At 43.8% G+C, this 17,739-nt stretch overlaps 2 protein-coding genes across 5 annotated transcripts in view; both read right to left on the reverse strand.

The window, feature by feature from the left end:
* The window catches only part of megf10 (multiple EGF-like-domains 10), a 106,113-nt gene extending 101,614 nt beyond the window's left edge, over nt 1-4,499 (reverse strand). For all 3 annotated transcript variants that reach the window (XM_046290494.1, XM_046290493.1, XM_046290495.1), the window contains exon 1: nt 4,210-4,499. The gene's annotated coding sequence lies outside the window, so the exon portion shown is untranslated. The remainder of the gene's footprint in view (nt 1-4,209) is intronic.
* Nucleotides 4,500-7,762: 3,263 nt separating this feature from the next.
* Nucleotides 7,763-16,664, reverse strand: LOC123989464. 2 transcript variants are annotated; one of them, XM_046290496.1, is made up of 4 exons: nt 15,483-16,664; nt 15,102-15,213; nt 8,415-8,663; nt 7,763-8,306 (listed from the first exon to the last, which is right to left on the reverse strand). In XM_046290496.1, the coding sequence occupies exons 1-4, from the start codon at nt 15,724-15,726 to the stop codon at nt 8,087-8,089; spliced, it is 825 nt and encodes a 274-aa protein (XP_046146452.1). In that variant the 5' UTR covers nt 15,727-16,664; the 3' UTR covers nt 7,763-8,086. The 2 variants fall into 2 exon arrangements, with proteins under 2 accessions (XP_046146452.1, XP_046146453.1); XM_046290497.1 differs by having other exon boundaries at nt 8,158-8,306; nt 8,411-8,663; nt 15,483-16,657.
* Nucleotides 16,665-17,739: the final 1,075 nt, after the last annotated feature.

Below are 17,739 nucleotides of genomic sequence, written 5' to 3' on the forward strand. Positions count from 1 at the left end.
GAGTCTGTGTCCATGGCTAAACCCTTTAATTATAAAAAGGAATAATGTTGTTTTTATTGCAAGCAGCTGGAGGAGCTTGCCACTCCCAAAAACAAACTGAGCTTGTTATATTATCATAATGATACAGTCGTGGTAAACGGATTAGCCTACTATGATCATGCTCCGGACTTTCTTTCCCGCGCCCATTCCCATTCAACTTACTGTGTTAGCAACGGCCTGTACTTCTGTTCTTTACTAGCAGTGTTAGGGAGTAAGTGGAGCAAACTTGATTCAGCATTGAAGACATGGCGTCGGCTCCCTAAGATAATGCCTACCCACTGGGCACAGACGTCAGTTCAAAGTCTAGTTTTGACATACATTTGGTTGAGTTGTCAATTAACGTGAATTCAACGTGAAATCAACAACAAAAAAGTTCAGTGTCATTGGATTTTTTTTAAATGCCCTTACGCGGAAACAACTTTGATTCAACTAGTTTTTGCCCAGTGGGTAAGCTTTAACTCAGCAGGCTAACACAGTCTTATGGCATGCAGGAAACACAGTTTCGAACCCCTGTTTGTCACATACTACACAAGAAAGCAATAATCAACACATATATATAGCTTGGACAAACTGTCATGTCTAGTCTAGATGCTGACACTCTTTTCCACTGTCTATTCACCTGACATAGTCAATATTTGGCCAAAGTTTACACTTGTGGTCATCTCTCTCATCTTGTTACATGAAAGAGCGTATGTAAGGAACTGTCCCGTTATCTGGTTTTAATGTCCATTCTAGAATTCCCTCCTAGCCAATCAGAAACTAATATTCAACAATGCTGTGGTATGAAACAGTATAACATCATCGTATACCAGTGTGAGTCTCTCTCCGGACACTTTGTGCCCTTTTCTTCCATTCACTGCAGGTCACATGACTGTGGCAGCAAGACAATGATCACCATACTGCAGGAGCCTCGCGCTCCGCTCGTCACTGCCCCCGGGACACTAGGCGGCAAGATTTCTCCAACTAAAATAGTTCCACCCTGTGGCACTTACTGGCATGGGCTTAATTCAATGGTTTGGTACACACATTCTCCTTGTTAACTCATTGGAAGCTTTCTATTCAGAGTCTGTCTCGCTTTGAAAAGATGAAGGAGGATGGATGATGTGACAAAGGCATTTTAAGGCACTCAAACACAGGCACTCAAACACGCACACGCACGCGCACGCGCACGCGCACGCACACACACACACACACACACACACACACACACACACACACACACACACACACACACACACACACACACACACACACACACACACACACACACACACACACACACACACACACACACACGTAGACATAAGAATAGAATATGGGCAGAGAGACACATGCACGTGTAACAGGGGAAACTCAGGTCCCATGAAACTCATGCAGATGTGTGCACAAGCGTCAACATACCCTGAGTGTACAAAACATTGGGAACATCTTCCGAATATTTGCACCCCCTTTTGCCCTCAATTTGTCGGGGCATGAACCCTTGCTGACTCCAATGCTTCCCACAGTTGTGTCAAGTTGGCTGGATGTCATTTGGATGGTGGACCATTCTTGATACACACGGAAAACTGTTGAGCGTAAGAAACCCAGCAGTGTAGCAGTTATCGACACTCAAACCTGTGCGCCTGGCACCTACTACCATACCCCCATTCCAATGCAGTTTGTTCAATAGTTTGTCTTGCACATTCACCCTCTGAATGACAGACACAATCCATGTCTCAATTATCAAGGTGACATCAATAAGGGATGATAGCTTTTACCTGGATTTCCCTAGACAGTCTATGTCATGTAAAGAGCAGGTGTTCCTAATGTTTTGTACACTCAGTTTACATACAGTGCCTTCTGAAAGTATTCAGACCCCTTCACTTGTCCACATTTTGCTACGTTACAGCCTTATTCTAAAATGGAATAAATCAATCAAATATCCTCAGCAATCCACACAAAACACCCCATAATAACAAAGACAAAAACAGGTTTTTAGACATTTTTGCAGATGTATTAAATATAAAAAACAGAAATACACAAGTATTCAGACCCTTTGCTATGAGACTCGAAATTGAGCTAAGGTGCATCCCTATTTCAATTGATCATCCTTGAGATGTTTCTACAACTTAATAGGAGTCCACCTGTGGTTAATTTAATTGATTGGACATGATTTGGAAAGGCACACACCTGTCTATATAAAGGTCCCACAGTTGACAGTGCATGTCAGAGCAAAAACCAAGCCATGAGGTCAAAGGAATTGTCAGTAGAGCGCAGAGACAGGATTGTGTCTAGGTACAGATCTGGGGAAGGGTACCAAAACATTTCTGCAGTATTGAAGGTCCCCCAAAACACAGTGGCCTCCATCATTCTTCAATAGAAGAAGGCCACTCCTCAGTAAAAGGCACATGACAGCCTGCTTGGAGTTTGCCAAACGGCACCTAAAGGACTCTCAGACCATGAGAAGCAAGATTCTCTGGCCTGATGAAACCAAGACTGAACTCTTTGGCCTGTAGGCCAAGCGTCATGTCTGGAGGAAACCTGGCACCATCCCTACGGTGAAACATGGTGGTGGCAGCATCATGTTGTGGGGATGTTTTTCAGAGGCAGGGACTGGGAGACTAGTCAGGATCAAGGCAAAGATGAACGGAGCAAAGTACAGAGAGATCCTTGATGAAAACCTGCTCCAGAGCGCTCAGGACCTCAGACTGGGGTGAAGGTTCACCTTCCAACAGGACAACTACCCTAAGCACACAGCCAAGACAACACAGCTTCGGGACATGTCTCTGAATGTCCTTGAGTGGCCCAGACAGAGACTTGAACCCAATCGAACATCTCTGGAGAGACCTGAAAACAGCTGTGCAGCAACGCTCCCCATCCAACCAAACAGAGCTCGAGAAGACTCCAGGCTGTAATCGCTGCCAAGGTGCTTCAACAAAGTACTGAGTAAAGGGTCTGAATACTTATGTAAATGTTATATTTCAGTTGTTTATTTTTAATACATTTACAAAAAATTCAAAAAACTATTTTTTGCTTTGTCATTATGGGCTATTGTGTGTAGATTGATGAGGGGAAAAAACAATGTAATCAATATTACAATACAGCTATAATGTAACAAAATGTGGATAAAGGCCTTGTGCAAGCTACTAGTATCAAGACACACACAATTCAATATCAAGCTCACTCAGAAGTTGCAAATTAACATTAGAAATCCCAGAGCACACAATGGGCAACCTTGCTTGTGACCTGAACAGTGGCATTGGCCCCCGAGTCAATGCCTAAACTTTGGCTTAGCTGGGTAATGTGCTGGCGCACAGGAGATGCTGGGTCGAACCCTGGCACCGGCGGTTACACTGACACTTACAGTGGGGGAAAAGAGGACCCTATGTATAATATTTGGCTAAACTACCAGACCTCATAAATAGCAAACGTCCAGCTGCTGCTCAATACATGAGGACTTACGGGATAACGCAGAACCACAATGACTCTAAACTCACTGGTTCCCAATGTTCGTGGAGGTAATAAAAAACTACAATGAGAATAGAGACAGGGCTCTAGCTGTTGCTATTTACCTTCGTGAATAGACACTGAAATGGTGTCCAATGCTTGTCTCGTATCACCGCGTCGCAGCGCACCATTCAGAACACAGAACCAAAACAACACTTTTTAAGACCTGTCACTCATGCTAAGTGGCAAGATTATTGCATAACATGATACATCTAATTCAAATACATGAATATGAGATCAATCACCTCTCCTTGAGTTTATGCTTATTGATGGTAGGCCTACATCATCATACGTTATATAATGTTTAAGTAACCTAATTGAAAAACAGTGCATATTTTAATCAATAAAAAAGATGGGCTTTACAAAATATGAGATCAATCACCTCTCCTTGAGTTTATGCTTATTGATGGTAGGCCTACATCATCATACGTTATATAATGTTTAAGTAACCTAATTGAAAAACAGTGCATATTTTAATCAATAAAAAAGATGGGCTTTACAAAAGATGGGCTTCTTAAAATCAGAAGAACTTTAAAGAAAGTTAGGTTCTTATTAGGATTGTTCGAACATGTTCAACTAAACTCTATATTATGTTAAATACAACCGTACATTGCAGGCTAGATAGACCCGATATTGCCCAATAGGCTACACACCAAGGAACGAAATAATTAATGCAAAACATACCTATTCTATGCGAGGGTTTTCGTCCTATTCGGGCTCATGGATCCTTTAAATGTTTCGCTCCTCACAATTGAATGGTCCTCACTAGTGAATGATGAATGATCCAAAAACTGCAGGTTGACGAAAATAAGTTTATCCGGAAAATGGTGAAACAAAACGTTTTCCACTGAAAGAGGAAACGATACCTACAGTACGCGTCCAATTATACAAACGTGGTTTAATTGTTAGAATTGCGAAAATGCTTTGATTTGGCTCATATACTGTACATCCCAACAGCCGTCGGACAGTGAGAAAGTTATCCCGAATGTCAAAAACACTGGCACCACTCTAGTGATGACCTCACCGCGGCGTCAGCCAATCAGGACGGTAAGGGATGCAAGGAGACTTGTAAAAAGGTCTCGACACTTTTTTTGTGTGGCAACTGGAAATTTTGTTTTTGCTGTTGAAAGAAAAAAAGATACCATTATTTTGGATAGTTTCAATATGAACATAGATGTACAAAATTAGTTTACTGAATGTAAAAGTGTTCAATTAAATACATGGGAAAATATGTATTTATCTAAAATGTGCTTTGCAATCTGCGTAACACTCTCCAATGAGCCAATGAAAGGAGCATACAGTATTATAGGCCTAGGTTTACTTTGGATAATTTTTCAACATCTCTGGTGTCATCTAGCGGTAAATGTTGTGTATCACGTGGAATTACTGTACAGCATGGTCAAGCCTATGGTCCATGCTCTTGATATAAAGGATGGCAAAAGTGTACACTTCAGAAGAAGGAAGATATTATTAGGGGTCAGAACTCACCCCTGCAATAGAGTAGTTTGCTGTGTAGGCCCATTAGGCTACAATTAATTTATTTATTTATTTCACCTTTATTCAACCAGGAAGTACTCAGAGCGTCCTGGCCAAGATAGGTAGCACCAAGTCATTACACAATTAAAGACAGACAACATGAAAAAGTAATCTAGTAAAAAAACATAGAATTCACAAGAGTATAACAAAATCATAAAACAGCCAATTAAAAACATTGACAGGTCAAGGAATCAGTCTCAAAATCCTTCGTCAGTGATTTAAAAACACCAATCGAGACATGTTCTTCCAGTTTAAAAGTATTTTGTAAGGCGTTCCAAGCCAATGGCGCAGAGTACATAAAATCCCTTTTACCAAATTCAGTTCAGACATTTGGAACAGTTAGCAGGATAAAGTCCTGCGAACGAAGAGAGTGCCCACCACATTTCTGAACAAAAAAATGCCCAAATAAAATGGTAGTAAACCCAAAATGGCTTTGTAAATAAAAGTATACCAGTGACTGAGCCTATGAGTGACTAGAGAAGGCCAGATTTATATAAAGTATAAGGTATATAAAGTGCAGTGGTACGTAAGGGTTTTGCAGTTTAAAATAAACCTCAATGCGCCATGGTAAAGGGTGTCAATTGACCTCAAACACTGAGCAGAAGCATTCATATACAGTGCCTTGCGAAAGTATTCGGCCCCCTTGAACTTTGCGACCTTTTGCCACATTTCAGGCTTCAAACATAAAGATATAAAACTATTTTTTTGTGAAGAATCAACAACATGTGGGACACAATCATGAAGTGTAACGACATTTATTGGATATTTCAAACTTTTTTAACAAATCAAAAACTGAAAAATTGGGCGTGCAAAATTATTCAGCCCCCTTAAGTTAATACTTTGTAGCGCCACCTTTTGCTGCGATTATTAGAGTCTCGTGGCGTACTGTACCCAGTAACGGGTTAGAGTCTCGTGGCGTACTGTACCCAGTAACGGGTTAGAGTCTTGTGGCGTACTGTACCCAGTAGCGGGTTAGGGTCTTGTGGCGTACTGTACCCAGTAGCGGGTTAGAGTCTCGTGGCATACTGTACCCAGTAGCGGGTTAGAGTCTCGTGGCGTACTGTACCCAGTAGCGGGTTAGAGTCTCGTGGCGTAATGTACCCGGTAGCAGGTTAGAGTCTTGTGGCGTACTGTACCCAGTAGCGGGTTAGAGTCTTGTGGCGTACTGTACCCAGTAGCGGGTTAGAGTCTTGTGGCGTACTGTACCCAGTAGCGGGTTAGGGTCTTGTGGCGTACTGTACCCTGTAGCGGGTTAGAGTCTCGTGGCGTACTGTACCCAGTAGCGGGTTAGAGTCTTGTGGCGTACTGTACCCAGTAGCGGGTTAGAGTCTCGTGGCGTACTGTACCCAGTAGCGGGTTAGAGTCTTGTGGCGTACTGTACCCAGTAGCGGGTTAGGGTCTTGTGGCGTACTGTACCCTGTAGCGGGTTAGAGTCTTGTGGCGTACTGTACCCAGTAGCGGGTTAGAGTCTTGTGGCGTACTGTACCCAGTAGCGGGTTAGAGTCTCGTGGCGTACTGTACCCAGTAGCGGGTTAGGGTCTTGTGGCGTACTGTACCCTGTAGCGGGTTAGAGTCTCGTGGCGTACTGTACCCAGTAGCGGGTTAGAGTCTTGTGGCGTACTGTACCCAGTAGCGGGTTAGAGTCTTGTGGCGTACTGTACCCAGTAGCGGGTTAGGGTCTTGTGGCGTACTGTACCCAGTAGCAGGTTAGAGTCTTGTGGCGTACTGTACCCAGTAGCGGGTTAGAGTCTCTTCCCTAATCCAGCAGTATCATATTACTCTTGGCTCTGGCTAATGGTACTTGTGCAGAGTCCACTTCAATTTATCCAGCACAATTACATTTTTCAGGCATGTGATGAAATACCAATTGAAAAAAACAAAGAAATATATATTTCACCTCCAAGTCATCGAATTTTCTAGGTCATTAAAAGCTACAATTTGTGACCGCCTCTGCGGTACTATAGCTATCAGAGATGGTCCCTAATTTAGAGGATATCCAGTTCTATAAATGCTTTTGCTATAGGCTATGGCAGTGTTTTTTTGTAGTTACAGTCCACCCAATTGAAGTGCACATTCACTTCCATAATGTTTGTTCTAGGCTACCAGCATGTAAGATAAACCTGCACAATAATACAGGATACCCTTACAAAATTTGACTGCCTTTAAAATGCAGTAAACTGCAGAATAATGAATGAATGAAAATATGACTATTATGAATACACAAAACATGGATTGTTTGTGTAAGAAAGTAAGCTAGGCTAATTATTGAAACTAATGGATGTGAAGATTTTCTTGATTCGAGAATACCATACATTTTAGGGCCTCCCGGGTGGCACAGTGTTCTAGGGCACTGCATCACAGCGCTAGCTGTGCCACCAGGGACTCTGGGTTCGTGCCCAGGCTCTGTCGCAGCCGGTCGCGACCGGGAGGTCCGTGGGGCGATGCACAATTAGCCTAGTTAGGGAGGGTTTGGCCGCTCCTGTGGTAGGTGCGCTAACCAAGGTAGCCAGGTGCACGGTGTTTCCTCTGAGACATTGGTGTGGCTGGCTTCCGGGTTGTAGGCGCGCTGTGTTAAGAAGCAGTGCGACTTGGTTGGGTTGTGTTTCGGAGGACTCATGACCTTCGTCTCTCCCGGGCCCGTACGGGAGTTGTAGCGATGAGACAAGATAGTAATTACTAACAACAATTGGATACCATGAAATGCAGGAAAAACCTTTAATAAAACAACCAAGTAACGAGACAACATAACAGAGGCGGAATACATGAACACAGGAATAATACCAACTGAGGAATGAACAAAGGGAGGGACCTATAAAGGGCAGGTAAGTCCAGGTGTGAATCATGATGAGTGCCAGGTGTGCGTAATGATGAATCCCAGGACCGGTGGTTAGTATTCCGGCAACGTCGCCCGCCGGGGATGAGGAGCCAGAGTATAGGTGACTGACCCCCCCTTCTGACACGCGGCTCCGCAGTGTGACGACCCTGAGGACGAGGAGCGGGTCAATCCGTGCGGCGAAGGTGGAAATCACAGATGATGTTGAGATCCAGAAAGTCCTCCACCAGAACCCAGCGTCGCTCCTCTGGTCCATACTTCTCCCTGTCCACCAGATACTGGAGCCGACCCCCACGACGCCAGGAGTCCAGTAGAGCTCTGACAGCATACGCCAGACTGCCCTTGATGTCCAGGGAGTGGTGCTGGGGTGTCGTGGGGGACAGCATCAACTAGGGGATCAGGAACCACCGGCCTGAGAAAGGAGACAGGAAACGAGGATGAGATACAGTAGTGACGGGGCAATTGTAATCTATATGTCACCTCGTTGACCCTCCGGAGAACCTTGAACGGCCTCACAAACCAGGGGCTCAGTTTCTTGCAGGGCAGGTGGAGTGGGAGGTTCCTGGTAGAGAGCCAGACACAATCCCCAGGGTGGAACACAGGGTTCTCACTGCGGTGGCAGTCTGCCTGTTCCATTTGACGATGGACGGCGCGCTGGATTCTCACATGAGACACCAGCTTATGCGCATAGGAACCACTCATCAACCGCAGGAACCTTCGTCTGGCCCAGAGTCCACAGAGCCAGGGCTGGCTGAAAACCCAAGACACACACACACTGGAAGGAGTCGTTGTTTGAGCACATACAGAAGAGGAGGAGGCACCAGGAGGCACCAAAACATATGAGAGAGAGAGAGAGAGAGAGAGAGAGAGAGAGAGAGAGAGAGAGAGAGAGAGAGAGAGAGAGAGAGAGAGAGAGAGAGAGAATACTTAAATTCACACAGGACACCGGATAAGACAGGAGAAATACTTCAGGTGTAACAGACGGACCCTAGGCCCCGACACATAAACTACTGCAGCATAAATACTGGAGGCTGAGTCAGGAGGGGTCGGAGACACTGTGGCCACATCCGACGACACCCCCGAACAGGGCCAAACAGGCTGGAATAACCCCACCCACTTTGCCAAAGCATATCTTCAACCACCAACTTACCATCCTGAGACAAGGCCGAGTATAGCCCACAAAGACTGCAAAATCACGTCAGTGACTCAGCCCACTCAAATGATGCACCCATCCTAGAGACGGCATGGAAGAGCACCAGTGAACCAGTAACTCAGCCCCTGTAATAGGGTTAGAGTCAGAGAATCCCAGTGGAGAGAGGGGAACCGGCCAGGCAGAGATGGCAAGGGTGGTTAGTTGCTCCAGTGCCTTTCCGCTCACCTTCACACTCCTGGGCCAGACTACACTCAATCATAGGACCTATTGAAGAGATGAGTCTTCAATAAAGACTTAAAGGTTGAGACCGAGTCTGCGTCTCTCACATGGGTAGGCAGACCACTCCATAAAAAGGGAGCTCTGTAGGAGAAAACCCTGGCTCCAGCTGTTTGCTTAGAAGTTCTAGGGACAGTTAGGAGGCTTGCGTCTTGTGACCGTAGCGTACGTGTAGGTATGTATGGCAGGACCAAAAGGTGGACCACCAGTATTTCGCAGAGACGGAATGAATAGTGCGAGAAATACCTGAATAACTGTTGATTAATGGCTTGTAAATAATAATTTCACGGGAAGGTGTACACTTGTTGTATTTGGCTCATGTGACAAATAAAGTTTGATTTGATTTTGATTACATTTCTCTAAAACAGGTTATAGGCTACATATGCACCACCAAGTCAGAACAGTAGGCAAAATTAAGAGGGGTAATAGACCAAATTATTATGGTGAGACACATGGGCTACTAACATTTTACTACACAGCATACACTTAGTATTACTTTCTTAGCTACGGTATGCAGTAGATATCTCCCTGGCATATTGCATAATTTACGCAGCAGCATACAATGCATTTTTGGACTCACCTTGTGCTGTGCTCACTTGAACAGGAAGGTGGCGCGGCGGTCCTTGGTGGGCAAATTTTGTCATCAAAGTCTGTCATTTTCTGAATTTATGATGCTTTCAAAACAACAAGGTCGAATCATGATGATGTGACTGATCTTCAGGTCGTCGCTCTAGAAAGAGGCCGGATTTACAATTCCGAGTTGGATGACTGTTCAAAACATATTTTTCCATTCGGATCTCATTTATTCCCGACTTTCCAGTTGTATTGAACTCACTGAAGTCAAGTTTTCGCAGTTCAGAGTTAACAGTTGTTTTGAGCGCGGCACAAATCATGCTTCATTGACAGCGTGTCCAATCTTGAATGTTTATCATTTTAAACTTGGAAAAGAGCCCATTAAACCCAGATTTGGGACCACACAGTAAACTCCACTGAATAGCAGGCTAGTGATTGCTTTTCAATGCTTGCAGTTAGCCACTGTCACTGATTCCTTCCAAACCACTCATTGTTGAATTAGAGATTTACAACTTGTTGTTTATGTCCAATGACCGATGAGCACCGATATGTTTTATATATAAATTCTCTTTATTATTTATCTTCATATGACAAGGATTACAAATGATTTCCCAGTAGATTGTCGACTTGATTCATGATGATTACTACTAGCTAAGATGTTGACATGATCAGTCCAATCAAAGCAACTGTACATATAACGTTTCTGGGCAGTCTTCGACCACCCGCCCAAGGGTAGAGCGGCGAGTGAACGTCTCTTCCCCCTGAGGCAGGGGATGAGGAGCGCCCAGGAGTTCACCCTGGACTTTCGGACCCTGGCCGCCGGAGCAGGATGGAACGACAGGGCCCTTATCGACCACTATCGCTGCAACCTGCGCACGGATGTCCGTCAGGAGATGGCCTGCAGGGATATCACCCTCACCTTCGACCAGCTGGTGGACCTGTCCATTCGGCTGGATAACCTGCTAGCCACCAGCGGACATTCAGAGAGGGCTCTGTCTGTTCCCTCTCCCAGCACCACTGCTCCGGTGCCCATGGAGCTGAGAGGTGCTGCGCTCAGGGAGGCCGGAGGAGGGGCAATCACGTGCACCATCTGTGGCCTCAGAGGTCACACTGCCGGTCTGTGTCGGGTTGGTTCCTCTGGGGGTCGAGGCAGCAGGCAGGGCCTTCTGGCGTCACCCCAGGTAAGCCTCCACCATTCTCATCCAGAGCTTTTTGTTGCACACCTGTTCTTGCATGTTAACTTTCCTGAGTGTTCTCCGCATTCCCAGCATAAGGCGCTCGTCGATTAAGGTGCGGCTGGGAATTTTATCGACAGAGCATTTGCCCATAGTTTAGGGATCCCTATTGTTCCAGTGGCTAGGCCCTTCCCAGTTCACTCTCTGGACAGTCGACTATTAGGGTCCAGGTTGATTAAGGAGGCCACCACTCCCCTTGGCATGGTGACGCAGGGGGTCATGAGGAGAGAATCAGTCTCTTCCTCATTGACTCTCCTGAGTTTCCTGTGGTGCTAGGCCTACCCTGGTTAATTTGTCATGACCCCGCTATTTCATGGCAACAGAGCTGTCTCACGGGGTGGTCGTGGGAGTGTTCGTGAAGGTGTTTAGGGATTTCTGTTGGTGCTACGATGGTGGAAAGTCCAACCAGTTCTCCACCGTGCGCATTCCCCCCGAATATTCCAATTTGGCTCTCGCCTTCTCTAAGAAGAGGGCAACTCAATTACCACCTCATCGTCGGCGGCTATGGAAACATAGGTCTCCAAATCCCTGCGTCAGGGGTACATCCGGTCCTCCACTTCTCCCGCCTCCTCCAGTTTCTGTTTTGTGAACAAGGAGGGAGGTCTGCACCCGTGTATTGACTATCGAGCCCTAAATCAGATCACTGTGAAGTACAGTTACCCGCTACCTCTCATAGTCACAGCGATTGAGTCAATGCACGGGGCGCTCTTCTTCACCAAATTAGATCTCAGGAGCGCTTACAACCTGGTGCGTATCCGGGAGGGAGACGATTGGAAGACGGCGTTCAGTACTACCTCAGTGCATTATGAGTACCTCGTCATGCCGTACGGGTTGATGAATGCTCCATCAGTCTTCCAAGCCTTTGTGGACAAGATTTTCAGGGACCTGCACAGGCAGGTTGTAGTGGTGTATATTGATGAATATTCTGATATACTCCGAAGCATGCACCAAGCATGTGTCCCTGGTGCACAGGGTGCTTGGTCAACTGTTGGAGCATGACCTGTATGTCAAGGCTGAGAAATGCCTGTTCTTCCAGCAGTCCATCTCCTTCCTAGTGTACCGCATTTCCACCTAAGGGGTGGAGATGGAGAGTGACCACATTTCAGCCGTGCGTAATTGGCTGACTCCCCCACAGTAAAGGAGGTGCAGCGGTTTCTAGGGTTTGCCAATTACTACTGGAGGTTTATCCGGGGTTTTGGTCAGGTATTGACTCCCATTACTTCACTGCTGAAGGGGTTCCGGTATGTTTGCAGTGGTTGGCTGCAGCAGACAGGGCTTTTGGTCACCTAAGGGCCATGTTTACCTCAGCTCCCGTGCGAGCCCATCCGGATCCCTCTTTGGCATTGTCGTGACCACAAACGGAGGTATTTTGGATCTAAAAAGAATCTTTATGGAACAGAAGGAACATTTGTTGTGTAACTAGGAGTCTCGTGAGTGAAAACATCCAAAGATCATCAAAGGTAAACAATTAATTTGAATGCTTTTCTGATTTTCGTGACCAAGCTACCTGATACTAAGTGTACTTAATGTTTTGTCATGCGATCGATAAACTTACACAAACGCTTGGATTAGTTTCACTGAGACGACAGGTGGATTAACGAAAGGCTAAGCTGTGTTTTGCAATATTGCACTTGTGATTTCATGAATATGAATATTTTTTGTCATATTATTTGACGGTGGCGCTATGCTATTCAGCGGTTTCTGATGACAATTATCCCGCTTAAGGGATGGGTAGCGTCAAGAAGTTAAAAGAGCAACCCTATAAGGATTGCGACCAAAGTATTTACAATGAATACTAACAAGTTTAACAAGCAAAGGCAACCTAACAAGACATACAAAAATCATACATTATTGAACACGAGACAAAGCATCTGCCAATACATTTTCAGAACCCTTTTTGTGGCGGATCTCCACAATAAGCGCCCAATGCATAAGGTGCTGGTTCTGGTTGTACATACGGTGGAGAAACACTAAGGGGTTATGGTCAGTATATACTATCACTGGTAGAGCACTAGAACCAATATATACTTCAAAGTATTGCAGAGCTAACAAAAAAAGCTATAGCTTCTTGTTCGATGGTTGCATAGTTAGCCTGACATTTGTTACATTTTCATGAAAAATAACAAACACTTTTTAACCAAAAGCAAAAGGGTGGGAACGTTACGAATACAAGTATCCTGTCTGTGTATTCGTTTTCTCTCCTTATGCCCTAGTCACAGGTGTCGCCACTGAAGACTGATGCAGTAGTTTATGTGTCGGGGGCCTAGGATCAGTCTGTTACATCTGGAGTATTTCTACTGTCTTATTTAAGTATTCTCTCTCTCTCTGTGTAATTATATGATTATGTATTGTTGTGGTTCATGACTGTTTGTTTGTTGGTGGGAAAAGGGGGAACAAAGCCAAATCGCCCCTGGGCATACATTACCCGTAGGAATACTTTGTCTAAGTACCCTAGTTAGAACTGGGCGGACCACCCACTGTATTTTATTGGTTAGTTAGCTAGCTGTGCTTGAAGCAGGTTAGAATAGCTTCGATTTTTGGGATATTTATTATTTATTTATGTCTCGTTTCTAGACTGCAGGGCCAAAGGGATTCGGAACAATCATTAACAGTTGAAGCGTATATGGTGTTTACAAGCACACAACACAGAAACAATGTATTTGGGCAGAGACACAACTTTCTAACAATATCCTGATAGATTTTTATAGTTTATTAACAACGCATGCATTTTAACATATAAAACAGACAGAATAGTACAGTAAGACTATGATTCAGTATGTAAGATCAGCAATGAAACAAAGTAAATCTGTCCCTTGGTCTCACCAAAGAGACCTATCAGTTTTCTACTCATCTTTAGTTTCAACAAAGATTCAGTTTACTCTGAACTTCATAACAGCACTGATGGTACACAGGAGGAAAAGCACAGCATTACCAATTTTTGGCAGGTAGAAAAATGTTGTTTCCCATCTGTTGAAGATTTAAAAGATTTAGAACATGTTCCTCTGTAAATTGCTACAATATAATTATATTTTTTAAGGGGAATTGTAAAGGGAAGATTTCCCTTTTCTAAAGGCAGTGTATATTTAGGCAATAAGGCCCGAGCGGGTGTGGCATATGGCCAATATACCACAGCTAAGGACTGTTCTTAGGACACGGCCCTGCTATACCACGACTGTCAACAAAGTCAACAAATCAACATTCAAGGCTCAAACCACCCCGTGTATATTTAACAGTAGGACACCAGCTATCACCACCACCAACATGCCCAGAGGAATCAGTAGGACTTTTAGATCGATGGAACAGACAGTGAAAGTGTCACGTCCTGACCATAGAAAGTGTTTATTTTCTATGGTAGAGTAGGTCAGGGTGTGACTGGGGGGTTGTTCTAGTTTATATTTTCTATGTGGGGTTCTAGGTTAATTTTCTATGTTGGTGATTTTCCACCTGTGGGTTATGGGATATTGTTTATATTTAGTTGCCTGTTAGCACTGCATTGTCGTCATGGTTTGTTTATTCTTTATTTGTTTTGTCTTAGCTTAAGTTTCACTTTATTAATTAAAATGATGTGGGACTCAACATACACTGCGCCTTGGTCTGACCATCATTATTACGAACATCGTGACAGAAAGTCTGTATAATGTAAAATGAATTCTCTGAAAACATCACAGATACATTTATTTGTTTGTGCTGCTATGACGAAATGAAAACATTTGTTCAGCTCTTCACGTCTTTTATGTGTGAAACTTGACAATAGAATAGAATGCTGCTACTTCAGCAAACCACAGAGATATGAGGAAGTGGTAAATGTCTCTATAAGTGTCTTGGCCTATACACGGTGTGAAAACATATAAGGAGGGTGATTTTGTTCCCTAAACTGTAGTGAGAAAACCATAAAATGTTACCTTCATATTTGTATTGTCTTCCAGTTGGAACAGTAAGTGTTAAATACAGCTGAACGAGTGATAATTACCTCATGGCGACCTTCTCCTTGCTCCCCTCAGGTCGTTGGACTGTGTTGTCAGTCTGAACAGGCTCAGCAGTTGGAGAGAAAGAGGATTGTTCAGTGGTTGGAGCTTGGGTTGCTGTGAGGTAAAAACAACAACGTTATTATGACTGGTGTAACAACACATTGTGGCTAAGCTAAGACCTTCTTGTCCAGCTTATTTAATTTACCCAATGTGTGAATTTTGACTTTTTATTTTGTTGAGTTCAAACCAATGGTAGGACCACTAATTATTCCAAAAGCTTTTAATAAGGTTACAGTCCAATTTGTTTTAGATGATAAACCAGCAAGACTGGATAAAACCAACTTAATACTTCATTTTACAGTATCTGATTGTTCTCTACTCACTGGTCATAGTGGTGGTACTTTGTGTGGTGGTTTGTTGTCTGACAGTGATGTGAACAGGCATTATAAGGTCTCCCACTCCACACCTGTACCAGCCAGTGTTCTCCATCTTCAGTCCACCCTTAGTCACCATTAAGACATTTCTTCTGGTGGCATCAGTGGTCTGCTGTAGGGTCACTGATGTTCCATCTGGAGTCCCAGAAATTTTCCACACACAGGAGACACTGCCAATCCTACACCAGTTCATATTTCCAGTGTTACTATAGTAACAATTTACAATGACACTCCCCCCTTCATCTCCAGTCACTTCCTGTTGGTCCACATAGAGTTCTGGAGTACCTGAACACAGATGAATCTGAGCTTTTAGATTGACAATAAATTAACATTTTTAAAAACATACTGATGAGCTAGTTATTAAGAAGCTGAGATTTAAAGTGGGCTTCATTTACAGAAATAGATTATGCCTCTCCCTAAACAGCAGGAAGCAGATTCTACAGTCAACCTTCCTGCCAGTTCTTGACTATGGTGAGACCATTTACCAGAATGCAGCAGCTACTACTCTTCAACCTTTGGATGCCGTCTACCTTCACTCCCTTCACTTTGTCACAGGTGACAGTTTAAATATGCATCACCACATCCTGTATCAAAAGGTTAGCTGGTCCTCATTAAGGTCCTGTAGATCACTTCACTACTCCCATTTTGTTTAGAAATATCTACTACACAAGGGTCCAATCTACCTCACTTCACTGTTAAAATGTTCTAATATGAGAAACCATTTACAAAGATGGTTAACTCTCAAGGTTCCACTAGTACGCACCAATCTAGGTAAATCCGCCTTCAGTTTTAGTGCCTTTAATTTTGGGAATATCCTGCAGAACTCCCTAAAACTTGACTCGGGTGCCTCTAGGGCAGTTTAGGACTTTAATGTTGAATTCATTTTTTGAGAATTGCAAATGTTTAGATTGAATGTAAATAACTGTATTTGTGGTGTTTGAACCTGTGGTGTTGATTCTGTCATTTTAAGTTTATTTTTAGATATCATTTTTCATTTGTTGTGTTGTTGTCCTCGGGGCACCATCGTAAATGAGACCCTGGTCTCAATGGGTTCCCATGAATAAATAAAAGTAAAAATTACATTTAAAAACTAACATCCAAGGAAGGTCCTGAGTGATTAAGTGTTTTTTTGGAACAACTGACCACAAATATCATAATGATGATATGATGGATAGAGAACAGAAAGTAGACATATACCAACATTCCTCATAGTGATACAATAGTGATACCAGTAAATGTAACCAGAACACCAGTCATGTAATCATATGGAGGAGTTGCAGAGATCTTACCTGGAATGACAGATAGGTGGAACAATCCTGTCCTGACATCTGGTCCACCATTTATCTCCACAGCACACCAGTAACATCTTGACTTTAATATTCACATGGAAAAGTCCACAGACCCACTCCAAAAGGCTTTCGGAGCCATCATCGACTCAGTGGGTTTTGTCCAACATGTCTCTGGACCCACTCACTGTCACAGTCATACGCTGGACCTAGTTTTGTCCCATGGAATAAATGTTGTGGATCTTAATGTTTTTCCTCATAATCCTGGACTATCGGACCACCATTTTATTACGTTTGCAATTGCAACAAATAATCTGCTCAGACCCCAACCAAGGACCATCAAAAGTTGTGCTATAAATTCACAGACGACACAAAGATTCCTTGATGCCCTTCCAGACTCCCTCTGCCTACCCAAGGACGCCAGAGGACAAAAATCAGTTAACCACCTAACTGAGGATCTCAATTTAACCTTGCGTAATACCCTAGATGCAGTTGCACCCCTAAAAACTAAAAACATTTCTCATAAGAAACTAGCTCCCTGGTACACAGAAAATACCCGAGCTCTGAATCAAGCTTCCAGAAAATTGGAACGGAAATGGCGCCACACCAAACTGGAAGTCTTCCGACTAGCTTGGAAAGACGGTACCGTGCAGTACCGAAGAGCCCTTACTGCTGCTCGATCATCCTATTTTTCCAACTTAATTGAGGAACAATCCGAAATTCCTTTTTGATACTGTCGCAAAGCTAACTAAAAAGCAGCATTCCCCAAGAGAGGATGACTTTCACTTTAGCAGTGATAAATTCATGAACTTCTTTGAGGAAAAGATTATGATTATTAGAAAGCAAATTACGGACTCCTCTTTAAACCTGCGTATTCCTCCAAACCTCAGTTGTCCTGAGTCTGCACAACTCTGCCAGGA

Source organism: Oncorhynchus gorbuscha, linkage group LG11, assembly GCF_021184085.1.
Source record: "Oncorhynchus gorbuscha isolate QuinsamMale2020 ecotype Even-year linkage group LG11, OgorEven_v1.0, whole genome shotgun sequence".
Taxonomy (NCBI): domain Eukaryota; kingdom Metazoa; phylum Chordata; class Actinopteri; order Salmoniformes; family Salmonidae; genus Oncorhynchus; species Oncorhynchus gorbuscha.

What these genes read in the sequence shown, in the direction of transcription:
- LOC123989464 (XM_046290496.1), bottom strand. Translation starts at nt 15,726, where the DNA reads ATGAACTGGTGTAGGATTGGCAGTGTCTCCTGTGTGTGGAAAATTTCT. An exon ending in AAGTACCACCACTATGACCA is followed by an intron (nt 15,214 to 15,482) that starts GTGAGTAGAGAA and finishes TTTACCTCACAG; the next exon opens with CAACCCAAGCTCCAACCACT. An exon ending in AAGGAGAAGGTCGCCATGAG is followed by an intron (nt 8,664 to 15,101) that starts GTAATTATCACT and finishes TTCCAGTGTGTG; the next exon opens with TGTGTCTTGGGTTTTCAGCC.